The following is a 15,625-nucleotide window of genomic DNA, read 5'->3' as shown; positions in this document are numbered from 1 at the left end:
CTATGATTACCATAGGATGCTCGAAATATCACTATCTTGTAGCAAATTACAGTAAGAATTGGCTAGGAACATTACAGCGTGGGAAGCATATATAGTGACATTGTTGTCGATATGTATCGATAATCGACAATATCAGATCGCAGAAAATTTTTATATTTGAACCATTTAAAATTTTAAATTGTTCTAATTTAACGTAGGATTTTAAAATTAATTTATCTTTAATATCTCTGATTCTGATGTTAAATATAGACTTTGTAAAATGTGCTAGATTGGGTAAGTGAGTAGTATCATTTCTAATATTAATATCCTAAGTATATTAAAGAAGTTGAACGTTAAAAAATAATAAAAACTATTGAGTGTGAAATAAACAAGGGAATATTGAAATAATTATAAAGTCAAAGATTGATGAAAACTTATTTATTAATCAGAAACAAATCAATCTTGGCTTGCATCAACATTTTCTGTCTGTAAACCTTTGAAAGAAGCAACTGGTATGTACGTAACAAGGGTGTACAATTTGTTTGCAGAATCTTCATCATCATTCCTTCTTCTGCTCAATCGTACACGAACTCTGAATGGTACATTTCTAGAAATATACAATGCAAATTAATAATATAAAATACCAAAAAATTCAGACAGTGACAGTTCAATCATAAATAGTTATAAATTAAATCAAACTCAGAAATATATAAAATTTACCTGATTCCCTTAGACCACAGTTGTTTGTTGAGTCGTGTATCAATCCTCACATCTGGAGTTCCCATTTGTTTTTCAGCAAATTTGCGAATTTCTTTGATAGCTCGTGGAGCACGTTTTTTAAATCCAACTCCGTGGAGACGTTTGTGGAGATTCACTGTATATTCACGAGTGACAACCTCGTTAATAGCACTTTTGCTTTTCTTCTCCTTAGATTTGGCCATTTTGTACTGAAAATAAAAATTGTCAAATTTACAGTTACAACGTGACATAACCAAATTTATCATAGTAAGAAAAGAGGAATATATAAAATAATTTTTAATTAAAAAGAAACTAAACACAAAACATACATTCTTACAGCACTAATATATATAATAAAATATTAAGTTTTACAGTTGTCTAAATTATTTTATATACAGGAAGAGTAGTAAACAAAACAGCGTTACACTCGTATATTCTAATTATAAAGCATGTTATATTATCGACGATAATATTAAACTCGTGTTATTGTGCAGTAATTAATCGATATAATTATACCGAAACTTATTTACTATTAATAATAAACAGCCGGATGTTCTCTGATTTTATTTGAAGTAAAAATGACAATACCTTTCTGTTCTATGGCTGAACGTAAAAGAACTGAAGTTCTTCGCGTTCCTAAACCCATCAATTTCTAACGGTAATATTTTGATAAAACCTAACCTATAAAATGTATTTGTAAGGCAAATGAATTTGCTAGTAACTTATGATATTATGTATTTGATATATAAATAAAAATTATTCGTATTTAGTACTGTTTTTACATTTTTCCCATGAAGCCATTTAAAGCGCGTATGTTCGTTTCTTGTATTACGTAAAGTATAAATTTAATCTTCAGAGAAAATCAATATTCTATAATTATATTTATATCCTATATATATACTGTCATAAGATAAACAACATATTTTTCATAAATCAAAAGTAAATAGGATAATATACTGATTTAGTAGTTTCAGTAGTTCATAAAACATTTTCAGTGAAATTCGATTACACTTTTTCGCTAAATGTCTCTTTAATCAATACTATATCTTTAACTAATACTTTATTAATATTCGAAAACGTAGCTTACTATGTTCTAATGTATTATAAATCAGATATTAGAATTTAGTGCTCCTCAGATTTTTATTATGAGTACTGGGCGACTCTACTCGTTGGGCAGAGTATGGTTTCCTGAATTACATAAAATATAAATTTAACCAATAAATAAATTAATATTTTATAACTATATTTCTTCCTTATATACATATATATAATTCTAAAATATATATATATATATATATATATATATATATACTTTATTTCAATGATACAATCTTTTCATAAATGAAAAGTAGATAAAGTGACCTATTATTAATTTTGCTTTTTATTAAGTGAAACATTTATAAAAACTTTTTATTAAAATTAAGTTTGAAAGAATAGCAAAGATAACTTTATAAACTAATAAATGTATATAATTAATGGCATATTTATTTCTTTACAATTGATACTTTATTAATAAACTGTGGATTTTAATGCATTTTTATATTTTTGTGGGCATAAATAAAGAAATAGAAATATAAATGGAAATTTGTTTCATCTATTGCATATTATGGATATTTTTACATATTATATGCATTTGTAGAATATATATAATATATCTATATAATATAGTATAAGGAATAAAAACCCAATATAAGAAGCTGGAAATAAGAACACAACAATCTCTTTGTACTTAACAGAAACTGGATCTGGAAACGTAGAAGGAAGATTTTAACAATAAGGATACCAGTCTAGATATAATATATGGCGTAAGAAAGATCGCGCCACGATAGCTTCGAGGACGCTTGCAATGGTGCAAAATGGAGTCTATTAACCTGTGATGTTGATACAATTGTTTTTAATTATAAAAAAGCTTTTCATGGAATTAAAATGGCTGGTAAAGTGTGGAATACAGATATATGGAAAGCATGGGATAAACATGGAAAAAATGATTTGTAAGTGGTTAACGTCCGAAAGTGCGTTCGATTAATATTGAATTGATATTGCATACTTCTGTGCAATTGATGGTTGCAACTTATCTCTCCTGTTTCTCGCTCTTCTGAAGAGTTAATTGTCAATTAACAACTGTTTGCAGCCTCAAGTTAATCAAGCACAAATTTAAGGAAGGCAACACTGCAGGTGAGATTATAAGAATTTCTCTTAACAGCTTGAGCCATGTTTCCACACAAAGTGACAATTTTACGCGCGCTGAAATCTATCAATGTTACGCTTATCATATCATCAACGTTTCCATCTGTTTATGAAATAAACGATGTTCACATAGAAAATATTTCTCCCTGTTTGTTATCTGAGAAATATATTCCAAAAAGTAAAAATTTATGAAATGTATTTAAGCGCCAACGTTTCCTTATATTCTTTTATCTATGAATGTAAATAATTAGAGTGTGGATTTTTATGCAAATACATATCTTAATGAAAAACCTCAGTGGAAAATTGTTTTACGCATTGAATATTGTAAAAAGTAAAAGAGTTTATATATGTGAATAAAATATAATTTTGAACCATTTTGTATTTCAATCAAATTAATAAAAAGTTGATTCTCAAGTTCTTTGTTAATTTTGCATTATTTTTAATTTTGATATATGTAACTGTAAATTATAAATTATGAGGAATTGCATTTTTGAGATACATTTTACAATATATAATTATTATTTGATAGTTCTATATTTTTAACATATTTATGCGGTGTTATCTTTAATTTTAGAATGGAGAAGAGGATTATACGAATTAATTTCAAATGGAATCCGTGGGAACATAAAAAAGGACAATGTTGTTCAGACATTAGGTGAACTAACGGTAAGATCAATGGTCAATGACAATATTACAATAATTCATTTTTACAACTATTAGTCTATTTTAGTTCTCTTTTATTTAAAACATATTTATTTGCAGAATATTGATGGAGCAATACCATCTGCAATAGTGGATATATTTACACTGATAGATGCGGAAGCACATAATGAAGAAAGGAATAATTTTTATTATCTTGTAAAAGAATCAGAAAAGGTATCATTTTATAGGATAACAAAAGTGACTGAACTACTGGCTACATATTAAGATATTTCTAATGACATAATTAATTTGTCATTTGCTTTCTATATAGTTTCTCACAGATAGAATATTGAAGGAACGTTTAGAAATTGATACATTGCAAGATGTAGGAACTTTAAAAAACAAGAATTTCCAAATCAAATTTATTAAAGTGAAAACAAAATTGTAGTATGTATTTTTTCCTATTTGTTTAAGTAAAATATTCAATATAAAAATTAAGCTAATGAAGCGAAATCTATATAAAATATTTATTTACAGTTATAAACAACGGAAATTTAATTTATTTCGGGAGGAAAGCGAAGGATATTCTAAACTTATAGTGGAATTGAATCAGGAACGTCCAGAAAGTGAAGTAGCATCAATATTGGAAATTGTTAAGTCTCTTATCGGTAAAAAAATTTTGTTCCGATATATTCTGAATTGTATATTTTAAATGGATGGAACTATATGTATATCGTTCTTTTAGGATATTTTAATCTTGACCCTAATAGGGTACTCGATATTTTATTAGAAACTTTTGAGAATCGACCTCAAGATGATGCGCTTTTTATCCCTTTAATTCGGTCATATATGAGTGACCAACAGGTACTCTGCGAAGTTTTAGGATTTAAATATTGTTCAACCGTCAATGCTACTCCATTTTCATTGCAAAAAGTCACTGCACTCATGTTACAACATGGTGTTATTAAATTAGATGATATATTGCCTTGGTTGGTGCCAGATGATAAAACTATTATTAAAGAACACGAACAGGCAATGAAACAGGCGAAAGATTATGTTCGCAAATTAAGCGTAATCTCTACGAAAGACAAAGAGGACGTACCAGAGGAGAAAGAAACTCCACAGGTATCTAAACAGGTATAATTATATTTTATTAAAGATCTTATTAACGCCATTATTTTTTAAAAGGATAAATACACAAGTAATCAGAAGTTCGGGTTATGCGAAGCACTTTTAGAGACAGGAGCTTGGGAAGTAGCACAAAATTTATTCAATCGATTACCCGAACACAGTTTCACCGATCAACGTCCAATTGCATTAGCGCTGTGCAAAATGATTCAATCTCTTATCGAACCCGTTTATCGCAAGTAAATTCCATTCTAATACTTTCGTTACAGAGAATTCAATTAAACAAATTTAGAGTATGTTTTTATAGTTAAATTCTGTTACTGTACCTGCTACATTATATTTCAGAAATTGTATAATATCGCCAAAATTACAAGGTAGGAGAGTTCCACAATTAAAGAGCTCTCTTGCTCCGAAACTAATCGAGAGTCTCGAGGAGATCCACGATCAATTATTACCAATGCTTATAGTCCTTGGTCCCAATCTACATCATGATCCTGTTCTAATGTACAAAATCATGCGATTGTGTCATGCGGCCATAAAACAGTGTCCGTTAGATTCCAATAAGCAACCAATTGATAAAAATAACAATTTGTATTACGACGTGTTGACTATTCTCGATGTGGCGTTACTGCCATCGTTATCGTTTATGGACTGTAACTGTTGCGTTGCCGAAGAATTGTGGAATATCTTAAAATACTATCCATATCAAAATCGATATTGTTTGTACGCTCGATGGAAAAACGATACACCTTTGCAACATGCTGCTCTTTTAAGAAAACGAGCAGATGCGCAAAAGAAAATTAAGTCTATCATGAAAAGAGTGAGTAAGGAAACCATAAAGCCCGTAGGGAGGTCAATAGGCAAACTTACACATTCTTCGCCCGGTGTATTGTTCGATTATATTCTTATACAAATCCAATTGTATGATAATCTTATAGGTATGTAAATAATTTTATGATACATTCGTAAACTTGGAGATTTTCATTTTAAATAATTTTTACTATTTCGTGTGTTACAGGACCTGTTGTAGATTCCCTAAAATATTTGACTAACATTTCTTATGATGTACTTGGTTACTGTCTTGTGGAAGCTTTAGCTGGTGCTGACAGAGATAGGTTTAAACATGATGGCACCAGCATATCTCTTTGGCTCCAATCCCTTGCTTCGTTTTGTGGAGCCATATTTAAGAAGTATAATATTGAACTTACTGGTTTGCTGCAGTATGTAGCTAATCAACTTAAAGCACAAAAAAGGTACGTTGTATATAAGAAACTAATTTCTTTTCAGTTAGCTTGTAACTGTCTAGATTTTGTACAAGTTCTCGTTCATTTTTATGATGTAATAATTACTTAATTGAATATTGAGTATAATGCGAGAAGTTCAGAAATTTTTAAGCTAATTAAGAATAATTATCATTAATGTGATATTCTTAATCCCTTTTTGATTTTTCCTAGTGTAGGATCTTACTACAATTAGTTTATTTAAAATGGATTAAACAGATATTGGTTAAACAGGAAACAATACTTGTTTAACGTGAACTAAATACAATAACGTACTATAATTAAGACAACTAAATAGTTAATTTGCAACTCTCGTCAGCACGGTTTCAACGCTCTCTCTCACGCGGACTACACTCTTTCGACAATGCTAGCAACACTATCTCGACAACGCAATTCGCACTCTCTGACTTTTCGATTCACATTCTCTGACTTCTCAACTAACACTGACTGTTAATTCGTCTTTCTCCCTTAGCATCCCTTTGTCTTTTCTCTAAGCCCCACTACGCACGTGTTCTGTAACCGCTCGTGACCAGGGTCATGCCCCCGTAACTATTCGATTGACGGACCGGCGATACATTGATGAGCCTGTCGGCACTTAGGTTTTCTCGCGACATTGTTTATGGTTTGCCTGATATCTCTTAGGCCTCTCATCCACGATACTACATTAATAAATTATGAGCTTTTTTCCGTTAACAACAGAAAGCTTTTACTAAATATATGTTATGCTCTTATGGCTCATACACTTGAATACATAGAAATTATCAATTGTATTTCAATTCTGCTTAAGATTTATCCAGACAAACAGTGTATTTCTTAAATAGAGAGTTTCTTTAAACTGTGTGTGATTTAGTACCACGTGTAATATGGCAATAGAGATATTCGAAAGAAACCAAAAAGATTTAGATACGAATTTTGATGCACTGTTTGTAATTTCAGAATAATTATTGCTCACAAAACATGAAAAAAATTCAATCGAATTGTAACAAATATACTATGAAGACTTTTTAATTGCAGTGAACATACATACACTATCATTCTGCCATAATAGTTCCTAAATGGAAACATCTAGTATCACTGAGTAAATAAAATTTACAAACTTTTCATTGCAATGGAACTTTACCAATGATGATTCCAAACGTGTGGCAATATAAGATTCTCTCTTCATTTTTTTAAAACGTATCTTTGGTTGTAATATATTTTCGTTTTTTATATATTGAGCTACTTAAAATTCAATAAAAATACAAATAATTGAAGAACAGTGGAATAAATTTTATGGATTTTATTCTGCACTTCTGTATTAACAATCCATTATTGCAATATTTTTACGAAATGCGAATTTTCTATTTTGGTATAATAAGATATAAATGGTTTTTGGCATATACGTTCATATACATTTTATTGATAAAGGAAACTGAAAAAATGACTAAAAACAGTTGTGGGAAAGGGAAACATAGATACTGAATACTGAATCAACCTGTGTAAGTAAAAGATAAATGGATAGGAAAATGAAACACCTTAGCATCGAACATTATAATTTGCAAGCAAATATAAAGATCATAGAGAAACTCGCATTTATAATATATTAAATACAATAATTTAAAATTCTATTACTGATAAAAAGAGAGCTATACATCGTAAAAATATCAATTATCTTAAGATGTCAACAACATGGAATAATAGTATTTGATAGAAATGTTTGATCAAAGATATCTAAGTAGAACAAGAGCTGAAAAAGCTACTGAGTTCAGATTTAAAGAATACAATTAGTGAGAAATATTGCCACTAATGCTATGAAAGCCTAGAAGGACAAGGTAAATACTGAATATTTGTTGTAGTAAAACTTGCTTTGGTATTTATTTAAGAGATTTTAATATTGATAAAGCATGTTGCAAACATATTAAAATATTTCGAATTGTACTTTTTCTTCCTAGGTATTAAAAAGTTTGTAAAAAAAGAGAGAAATATTAAAATTTTAATTAATGGACAAAAGGCTTTGGATAATATAATTTGAACGGAACAGATATAGAACAAAAGGTGATAAAGGCTAAGCAAATGTATGAATCTCTGCAATAAAAAGTATGAAATGAGGATTCCTTATAATAGTTTTCAAAGGAACAGTAGAGATGTTTATTGCAAAATACAACACTAGATATATTAAAAAAAGAAAGAATTAACACAGATTATAAATCTGTCATACATTAAAAAATAGCATTATTAGTAGATTTGTATTTTGTAGAAAATACGGAGACAGGATTTAAGTCTTATCGCTATAGATTTAAAAATGAAGGAAAAAGAGAAAAATTATTTGATAATTTTTAGATATATAAGTTCATTTATATTATAACATTATATAAAAATCTCATAACTGTTAAAATTACGCATATATTCTCTTACGCAATAATCTCATTTCTTATGTTTTCATTTATCATATTCCAATTTTTATTTTTAAAGTTATTTAAAAGTATTCGTTAGCAATCATTTTTATTCGTAAAGTATCGATAGTAGTATTCGTAAAGTATCTTGCATAATAATGCCTACGAAAACCGCGTAATATTGCGCAATGGGAATAATAAACTTGAGATAAATAATAGTTATCTTATTGCTCACTTTTATTTTCAGCCTAGATTTATTAATATTGAAAGAAATAGTACAAAAGATGGCGGGTATCGAAGCCGCTGAGGAGATGACTTCGGATCAGTTAGATGCCATGGCAGGTGGAGACTTATTAAAAAATGAAGTAATTTCATTAATATATTTAATTACACTATACATAAATATCTATTATAAAGATGTTTTACAATTATACAAAATGTTCCAGGCTGGCTACTTCAGTCAAGTACGCAATACAAAGAAATCATCGCAACGTTTAAAAGAAGCTCTAGCTGAACATGATCTTGCTGTAGCACTATGTCTTTTAATGGCACAGCAAAAACACTGTGTTGTGTATAGGGAAACAGATAAATCTCATCTTAAACTCGTGGGTAAGCATTATAATAATATTTTTAATATTTTATTCTCTTAATATTTACAAAAAAATTTATTTGCAAATTGTGTACTTAAAATCATAGGAAAACTATATGATCAGTGTCAAGATACATTAGTTCAATTTGGTACTTTCTTGGGATCCACTATGACAGTAGATGAATATGTAGAAAGACTTCCCTCCATACATTCTATGCTCCAGGACAATCATATACATTCTGATGTCGCATTTTTTCTTGCAAGACCAATGTTTGCACATGCCATTAATGTAAGTTTCTTCTTGCATAATAAATATTACAATTGTATATGAGAAAATAGTGATTACATTAATCGATAAAGATATAATTACCAATTTAGGAAGTATTGTTATTGAACAGATCTAATTTTACATGTTGTTCTCAGATTAAGTATGATGCCCTACGTAAAGCTGATCCAAATTACAAAAAGATGTCAACTGCTATGAAGCAAGCAAAGTACGCAGAAGCTGCACAAGCAGTTATGGCACCTGTTGCTCAGTCAGTCAGACCTTTACATCCATTGAAAGTATGGGAGGATATCTCGCCACAGTTCCTGGTGACATTTTGGTCCTTATCTATGTACGATTTGTATGTTCCTGTGGAGAGTTACCAGAGAGAAATTAACAAATTAAAGCAACTCGCGGCACAAAGCGCCGATTCCAAAGATGTGGTGTGTTAATACCTTTTCATTCTAACAGCGATTTTTATAGTTCGCTTTTAAATTAATATACCTTTTTCTTTTTTTCAGAATGTTAGCAAGGGAAAGAAAGAGCAAGAAAGATATACAACTCTAATTGAGAAACTACAAGATGAAAGGAGAAAACAGGAAGAGCACGTTGAAAAAGTATTTGCATATCTAAGGTAAAATTTGTTCAATTTAATATTTATATGCTCTGTGGAAAAACTTTTTAATAATATTGTTTTATTAATATCACTTTATTAGACAAGAGAAAGATACATGGTTTTTATCTCGAAGCGCAAAATCAGCGAAAAATGAAACGATAACGCAATTTCTACAACTGTGTCTGTTTCCTCGATGTACATTTACAACCGTGGATGCCATGTATTGCGCCAAATTCGTTCATACTATACATTCTTTAAAGACTGCGAATTTTTCAACCCTTCTTTGCTATGACAGAGTAAGTGTATACTTTATTAGAAATTTACTCACTTTATGTATTACATATTGCATTATTTATCACGTAATATTTAATCTTATAGCTTTTCTGTGATATAACATATTCAGTTACCTCATGTACCGAAAACGAAGCGAATCGTTATGGAAGATTTTTATGCGCCATGCTGGAAACGGTAATGAGGTGGCACTCTGAGAAAGCCATATTCGATAAGGTATATTATTTTATAACATACTCAATAAATCCAGATGATTTTATATGTTTATCTTTCTTTTAGGAATGTAGCAATTATCCGGGATTTGTAACAAAATTTCGAGTTAGCAATCAATTCTCTGAAGCCAATGATATGGTAGGATTTGAAAATTACAGACACGTGTGTCACAAATGGCATTACAAAATTACAAAGGTAATGGTTTTATGTGATAAAACTCTTTTTTAACTGTAGATTAATATGCATCATTTATACAGGCGATTGTAGTTTGTTTGGATTCTAAGGACTACGTACAAATAAGAAATTCCTTGATAATATTAATAAAAATATTACCACATTTCCCTGTTCTGGCAAAATTATCTCAAATTCTTGAACGTAAAGTAGAAAAAGTGAGAGAGGAGGAACGTGGACAACGCCAAGATTTGCACGTACTAGCAACGTCGTACAGTGGCCAATTAAAAGCCAAAACTCCAAACATGATTCGCGAAGCAGATTTTCATCACGTAGGGGATAAGGTCTGCCTTATTTTTATTTCATTTTTATTTTCCTTACTTAAAAATCAATTTTTATATTTATCTAATAGACTGGGAAAGCACAAGATACTTCAAATAGTGATAATTCGGATAAAGCTGGCGATGGAATATCGAGTAAAGAAATTACAAACGGCGACTCTAGGATAGAGAAAGAGAGTAAGGATCAACGAGAAAAACGAAGTGCATCGAATCAATTGCATCAGTAAGTCGAGCGACACATATTTCAATTTTTACTTCGAAAATAATCAGAAGATTTTACCGAGCTTTTATTAAATATAGTGACAGCTCGGAAAAAATTAGAAAAAAAGAAGAAAGCAAGGAAAGTTCTGAAGGAAAAGATAAACATTTAAAAAAGGACGAGATTAAGGAAGAGGACACAATAGATAAAAAAGACCGAAAATACTATAAAGTAACTATAAATTGGTTGAAAAATTATTCTATATAGTATAATAAGTGCATTGTCATGTCATTAATTTAATTACAGGAGGAACACTATTACGGCAGTGGTGTAGATAATTTAGACCGTGACCTTTCTAGTGTATCAAATAGTAGTGCTAGTTCTGGACCCACACAAGATGGATCAGATAGAGGTTTGCATTAAAAAGTTCTAAATATTGCCATTACATAATCACAGTTTCTTATAATATCTTTTAGAGAATATAAAGTTGTGTCAACTGCTGACACAATAAAAGAAAGTACTTAGGCAAAAAATACGTGTATTACATATATATATATATTCCAATTTATTCCAAATTACAAAACCGATAATCTTTAATTTCAGATGCCAAAAGAAGAAAAGTTGAGAATGTACAAAAGGTGAGAATTATTAAATTTTACAATAATATTTTTCCTATATATTTGTGTAATTTGATTTTTAATGTTAACAGGAGGGTAGACGTGCTGAGGGAAGTCTTGACAAAAAAGAGCGCTCGAGTAAAGGCAAAATAAGGGACGAACAGAAAGAATTGCGCAGAGAAAAGAAATTTGCACGAAAAAGGGTATGCCTCAAATTTTTAATAAATGACACATTAATAACATATTCTAGTTTTTTCGTATCTTGCAGGATAGGACAGACGAATCAGCAGTCACGACCGAACAGAAAAGAAGAAAAGATGATGAGAAAGGTAAACATTTTTTCAAATAATATAAAATCTGTTCTAACATCAATCTCTTTATATAAATAATGAGGATGGTTTTCAGCAAAAGGAACACATCAAAATGGTGATATCCCGGAGCATAGGGAAAAACATCATTATAACAAGGTTAGTAATTCTAATTGAAATTTTTCACTATTCATGTATCGAAGATATAAGAAATTGTATCTTTATTAAGATACATTCGAATAATTTCGAATACTTCATTCGTATTATATTCGATTGAATAGATTTTCTAAGGTATTTGCGTATTGTTGAAATGGTCATAAGTAGGTCATTACTTGTCTTTCCCATATGTACAGAAAACATAAAGAACTTGAAAGAGACTTGCGTGTAACAATCCTATTGATAGAAACGTAGAAGATAACACATTTCGTAAAGAACGTGCCACACTTTTTTTTCGTAAATCCCGTTACATCAGTCTTACATTTTGTCCTAAACATTTCTGCCCATAAATTAACTTTTTAATCATTTTTCTAACACTATTCCTTGACCCCTTAGTTGATAAAGACGTCCGCTTCGAGTACATTGAAAAGACGAAATGGGAGACAATAGCAAAGACCAGAAAAACTAGGTGATACTATCAAATACCCAAACGCCAATTGCAGGATAGCATGGCATTCAGAAGATTCATATGAGAATGTATTTTCAGGAAAAGTCACCCTACACAAAGGAACGTACTCATGAACGGGAGGGCCGCGAAAGCCGGGACAAACAATATCCTTTGACAATACATATTAATAGGCAGAGAAAATGTCGCAGTTAATAACATAAGAAAATTTTCATTTTCAATTATTTAAAAAAATAGAGAAATATGATCCTTAATTTTGAGTACTAGGAGAAGTTCGGATCCCAAACGAAGATGATGTACAACAATGGAAAAAATTTGACTTAACATTTTATATACTACGTTTGGTGTTGCATGTAATTAAGGTAGAATTCAAATAATAAAGAAAAAAGATAGCGAATAAATTGTATATTATATTAACGTCCAATTTTATAAAATAAAGTAGGTAACAAAAGCACTTTGGTACATGTTCTATTCAGTCTTAAATTTGTACATACGATTCGAATTTTATATAATTTATAATAGGACTTATCGATCACCGCAATAAAAATTCATTGATGCGGCACTTGTTTCATTCATTATTGTTCCCGATTCTTCCTTAATAATCGAGAAGAAATATTACGTTTCTTTCTGTATAAAAAAAAATCAGCATAAATATTTTATTATACAAATTACATTCATATATCTTTTTTTCAGTTTTTTTCATTTTACTTCTATTAGATTACTGTAATTATAATATCATGGAGAGTTGTTGATGAAATTATAATAATACTGATCCGCTTTCAAACTTTCTTCCTCTAGACGTTTAAGTCTCATCTTCGCATCCTGGAGAATATCTTCCGTTGAACTACTTTCGCTAATAACTGTATTTGTATTAACAGTTTGGGTTGGAACTTCTATGTTAATGGGTCTTAATGAACGTATTCCTTCTACTTGTTGAGACAACTGAAGAGCCCGTTGTGTTATCTGTTCTATTCTTAATTGTTGATCTTGGATAAGAGCATTTAATTCTTCCTTTTCTCTAGTAAGAACCTCAATTTTATCCTCTTGTTTTATATCGTTTACAATATCTGTTTGTATTTCAATGTTTCGTAAATAATGATTAGATGATTCTACCAGATCTTCAGTTTGCACACCTTTCTGATCACATGTTTTTTTTAATTGTTCTTCTAATTTTTTATGGTCATCTTGCTCCCTTTGCAATCTATGTAAATCAGAATGTGTAATAACAAAAAAGAAATTGTTAATTTTATGAATATTAATGTTATAAATCATATATTATACCTATCTGCTTCTTGTAACAACAATCTTTCCTTTGATGTTAATTCCATTTCTTTTTGCAAAACTTGTCGTTCATTATTTTGCCTTCTTTCTTTTAGTTGTTTTTCTTTCAAACTCATATTATGCATAATATTCTATAAAAAAGATTTATATTTTGTTATTTTATTTCAGTTGAACTAATTATAGAATAAAAATTTGTATTACCTGAACTTGATGCAATTTTATATTTAATGTTGCAAGTTGTTGCTCAATGAACATTGCCTGTTCTTTTAACATCATTTCTCTCTTGCGCAGCTTATTGTCGACTATTTGTTTGTGCATGGATATTTTCCTTTTCAGTGCAACTAATTTTTCTACATATAAATTGTGAGCTTGCCAAGAAAATTCAGTTTGCGTGGACTCATTACAAAGAGATATATTTTCTCTTATAGGCACATCATTGTGTATGTTATAGGAAAACATAGTTATACACTTTAATATGCATAAAAGCAAAGGCATATCATTTTCTATGTACTGCGATATAACATACTGTCCTTTAGGATCATGCGGATTGATACCTAATGTTTCCAAAACATGCAATATATAATCACTTTGCAATTTTTCATTACTCTCCTCCTTGCTGCCATCGGTTTTTTGAACTGTCTTAGTAGAAAAGTTAATTAACAGAGGTGCTTCACTAGCAAATACAGATAGTGTATATGCGTAATTGTGATTAAATAAATATTCTGCTACTAGTAAATCATAAACGTACTGTTTCGCAGATTTGGGCTCATCATTTTTTAAAACAACATCTTTGTTTTTTAATGCATTTATTAAATTTTGACGAAGATGCGTTCTTATGTTTGATATTATCCCACATTTTTCAAACCTTGAAACATAAAACCAAATAATAAAATACGAGTTATTATTTATTTAACCTTAAAATTTCTTCGTAGTAATTTTCAAATTTTATAAAACTTACCATTTGTACAAAGTAGAATAATATTCTGGGTCCATATTACATTAAAAATCTGAAATAATTATTATAAAAGCTTCTCTATAAAAGACTCAATTTATTTATTATTTAGTAAACACTGTTGTATATGTATACAAAGTTTATATCCCATATGTTATATATCGATCTGTCGATAATATTCAAATAATAACGGTTCTAAAGCGATAAATACAACATTTATATAAATATATATTAATTTATTACGCATATAGTTCTTCAAAAATTGCTTACATTTATGTACATTCTATAGGAATATCCTATATAAATTAAGTATCATAATTATACAGCGGATTTTTATGCAAATTCGTATTTTTGAGAATATAATTATAAAAGTAGAACCTCGTTGGAAACGTTCATACTATGTGCATTCTGCGCAATTTTGTACTTTCAAATATTTCTTACAGATTTCCTATAGATGTAAATTTCTTACAGATGCATACAAATCTGCAATCTAATCATAATTATCATTAATACACTAAATTAAATGGATATTTATGTATATTCAACCAGTAAAACAACCCGCAAAATGATCCTTAGCGTACAAATAAAATGGAATTTGATGCGTCCGAAGAATACTATTTAATCTGGCTTAACTGAACTGTTACATGCAAGCTTAGAAAGGTTACATGCAAGGTTGATATATAATGTTAATGGACAGTAATTAAGTAACATTATAAAATAATAAATTAATAATTCTATAAAGTATGATACATTTCAAAACATGTAAAGAAACTAGACATTTTTTATTAAATTAAATCAATATTAAATAAAACGCCTGATTTTCGGCGTTCGTCG

The 15,625-nt window shown here is 29.5% G+C and overlaps 3 protein-coding genes across 5 annotated transcripts; 1 reads left to right on the top strand and 2 right to left on the bottom strand.

Moving 5' to 3' along the window:
• Nucleotides 1–401: 401 nt before the first annotated feature.
• On the bottom strand, nt 402–1,413 carry LOC117214175 (60S ribosomal protein L31). Its single transcript, XM_033460033.1, has 3 exons — nt 1,306–1,413; nt 700–926; nt 402–586 (listed from the first exon to the last, which is right to left on the bottom strand). Exons 2-3 carry the CDS (start codon nt 918–920, stop codon nt 436–438), a joined length of 372 nt encoding a protein of 123 aa, XP_033315924.1. The 5' UTR covers nt 921–926; nt 1,306–1,413; the 3' UTR covers nt 402–435.
• A 1,111-nt stretch (nt 1,414–2,524) lies between these two features.
• Nucleotides 2,525–12,971, top strand: LOC117214179 (THO complex subunit 2). 3 transcript variants are annotated; one of them, XM_033460037.1, is made up of 28 exons: nt 2,525–2,708; nt 2,849–2,892; nt 3,479–3,570; nt 3,667–3,780; nt 3,878–3,993; nt 4,084–4,214; nt 4,292–4,671; nt 4,735–4,913; nt 5,020–5,612; nt 5,693–5,927; nt 8,574–8,691; nt 8,773–8,935; nt 9,023–9,204; nt 9,339–9,620; nt 9,702–9,814; nt 9,897–10,092; nt 10,175–10,303; nt 10,367–10,495; nt 10,558–10,815; nt 10,884–11,035; nt 11,113–11,242; nt 11,318–11,423; nt 11,615–11,649; nt 11,721–11,831; nt 11,897–11,957; nt 12,034–12,095; nt 12,640–12,704; nt 12,823–12,971. In XM_033460037.1, exons 1-28 carry the CDS (start codon nt 2,644–2,646, stop codon nt 12,851–12,853), a joined length of 4,272 nt encoding a protein of 1,423 aa, XP_033315928.1. In that variant the 5' UTR covers nt 2,525–2,643; the 3' UTR covers nt 12,854–12,971. The 3 variants fall into 3 exon arrangements, with proteins under 3 accessions (XP_033315928.1, XP_033315929.1, XP_033315927.1); XM_033460038.1 differs by having other exon boundaries at nt 9,339–9,623; nt 10,558–10,803; XM_033460036.1 differs by having other exon boundaries at nt 9,339–9,623.
• LOC117214181 (Golgi resident protein GCP60-like) lies at nt 12,949–15,585 on the bottom strand. The gene is made up of 4 exons (XM_033460042.1): nt 14,798–15,585; nt 14,041–14,704; nt 13,840–13,970; nt 12,949–13,759 (listed from the first exon to the last, which is right to left on the bottom strand). Exons 1-4 carry the CDS (start codon nt 14,830–14,832, stop codon nt 13,294–13,296), a joined length of 1,296 nt encoding a protein of 431 aa, XP_033315933.1. The 5' UTR covers nt 14,833–15,585; the 3' UTR covers nt 12,949–13,293.
• Nucleotides 15,586–15,625: the final 40 nt, after the last annotated feature.

This window comes from Bombus bifarius, unplaced genomic scaffold (genome assembly GCF_011952205.1).
Source record: "Bombus bifarius isolate JDL3187 unplaced genomic scaffold, Bbif_JDL3187 scf7180000009200, whole genome shotgun sequence".
Lineage (NCBI taxonomy): Eukaryota > Metazoa > Arthropoda > Insecta > Hymenoptera > Apidae > Bombus > Bombus bifarius.
This window is presented reverse-complemented; position numbering and strand designations above follow the sequence as displayed.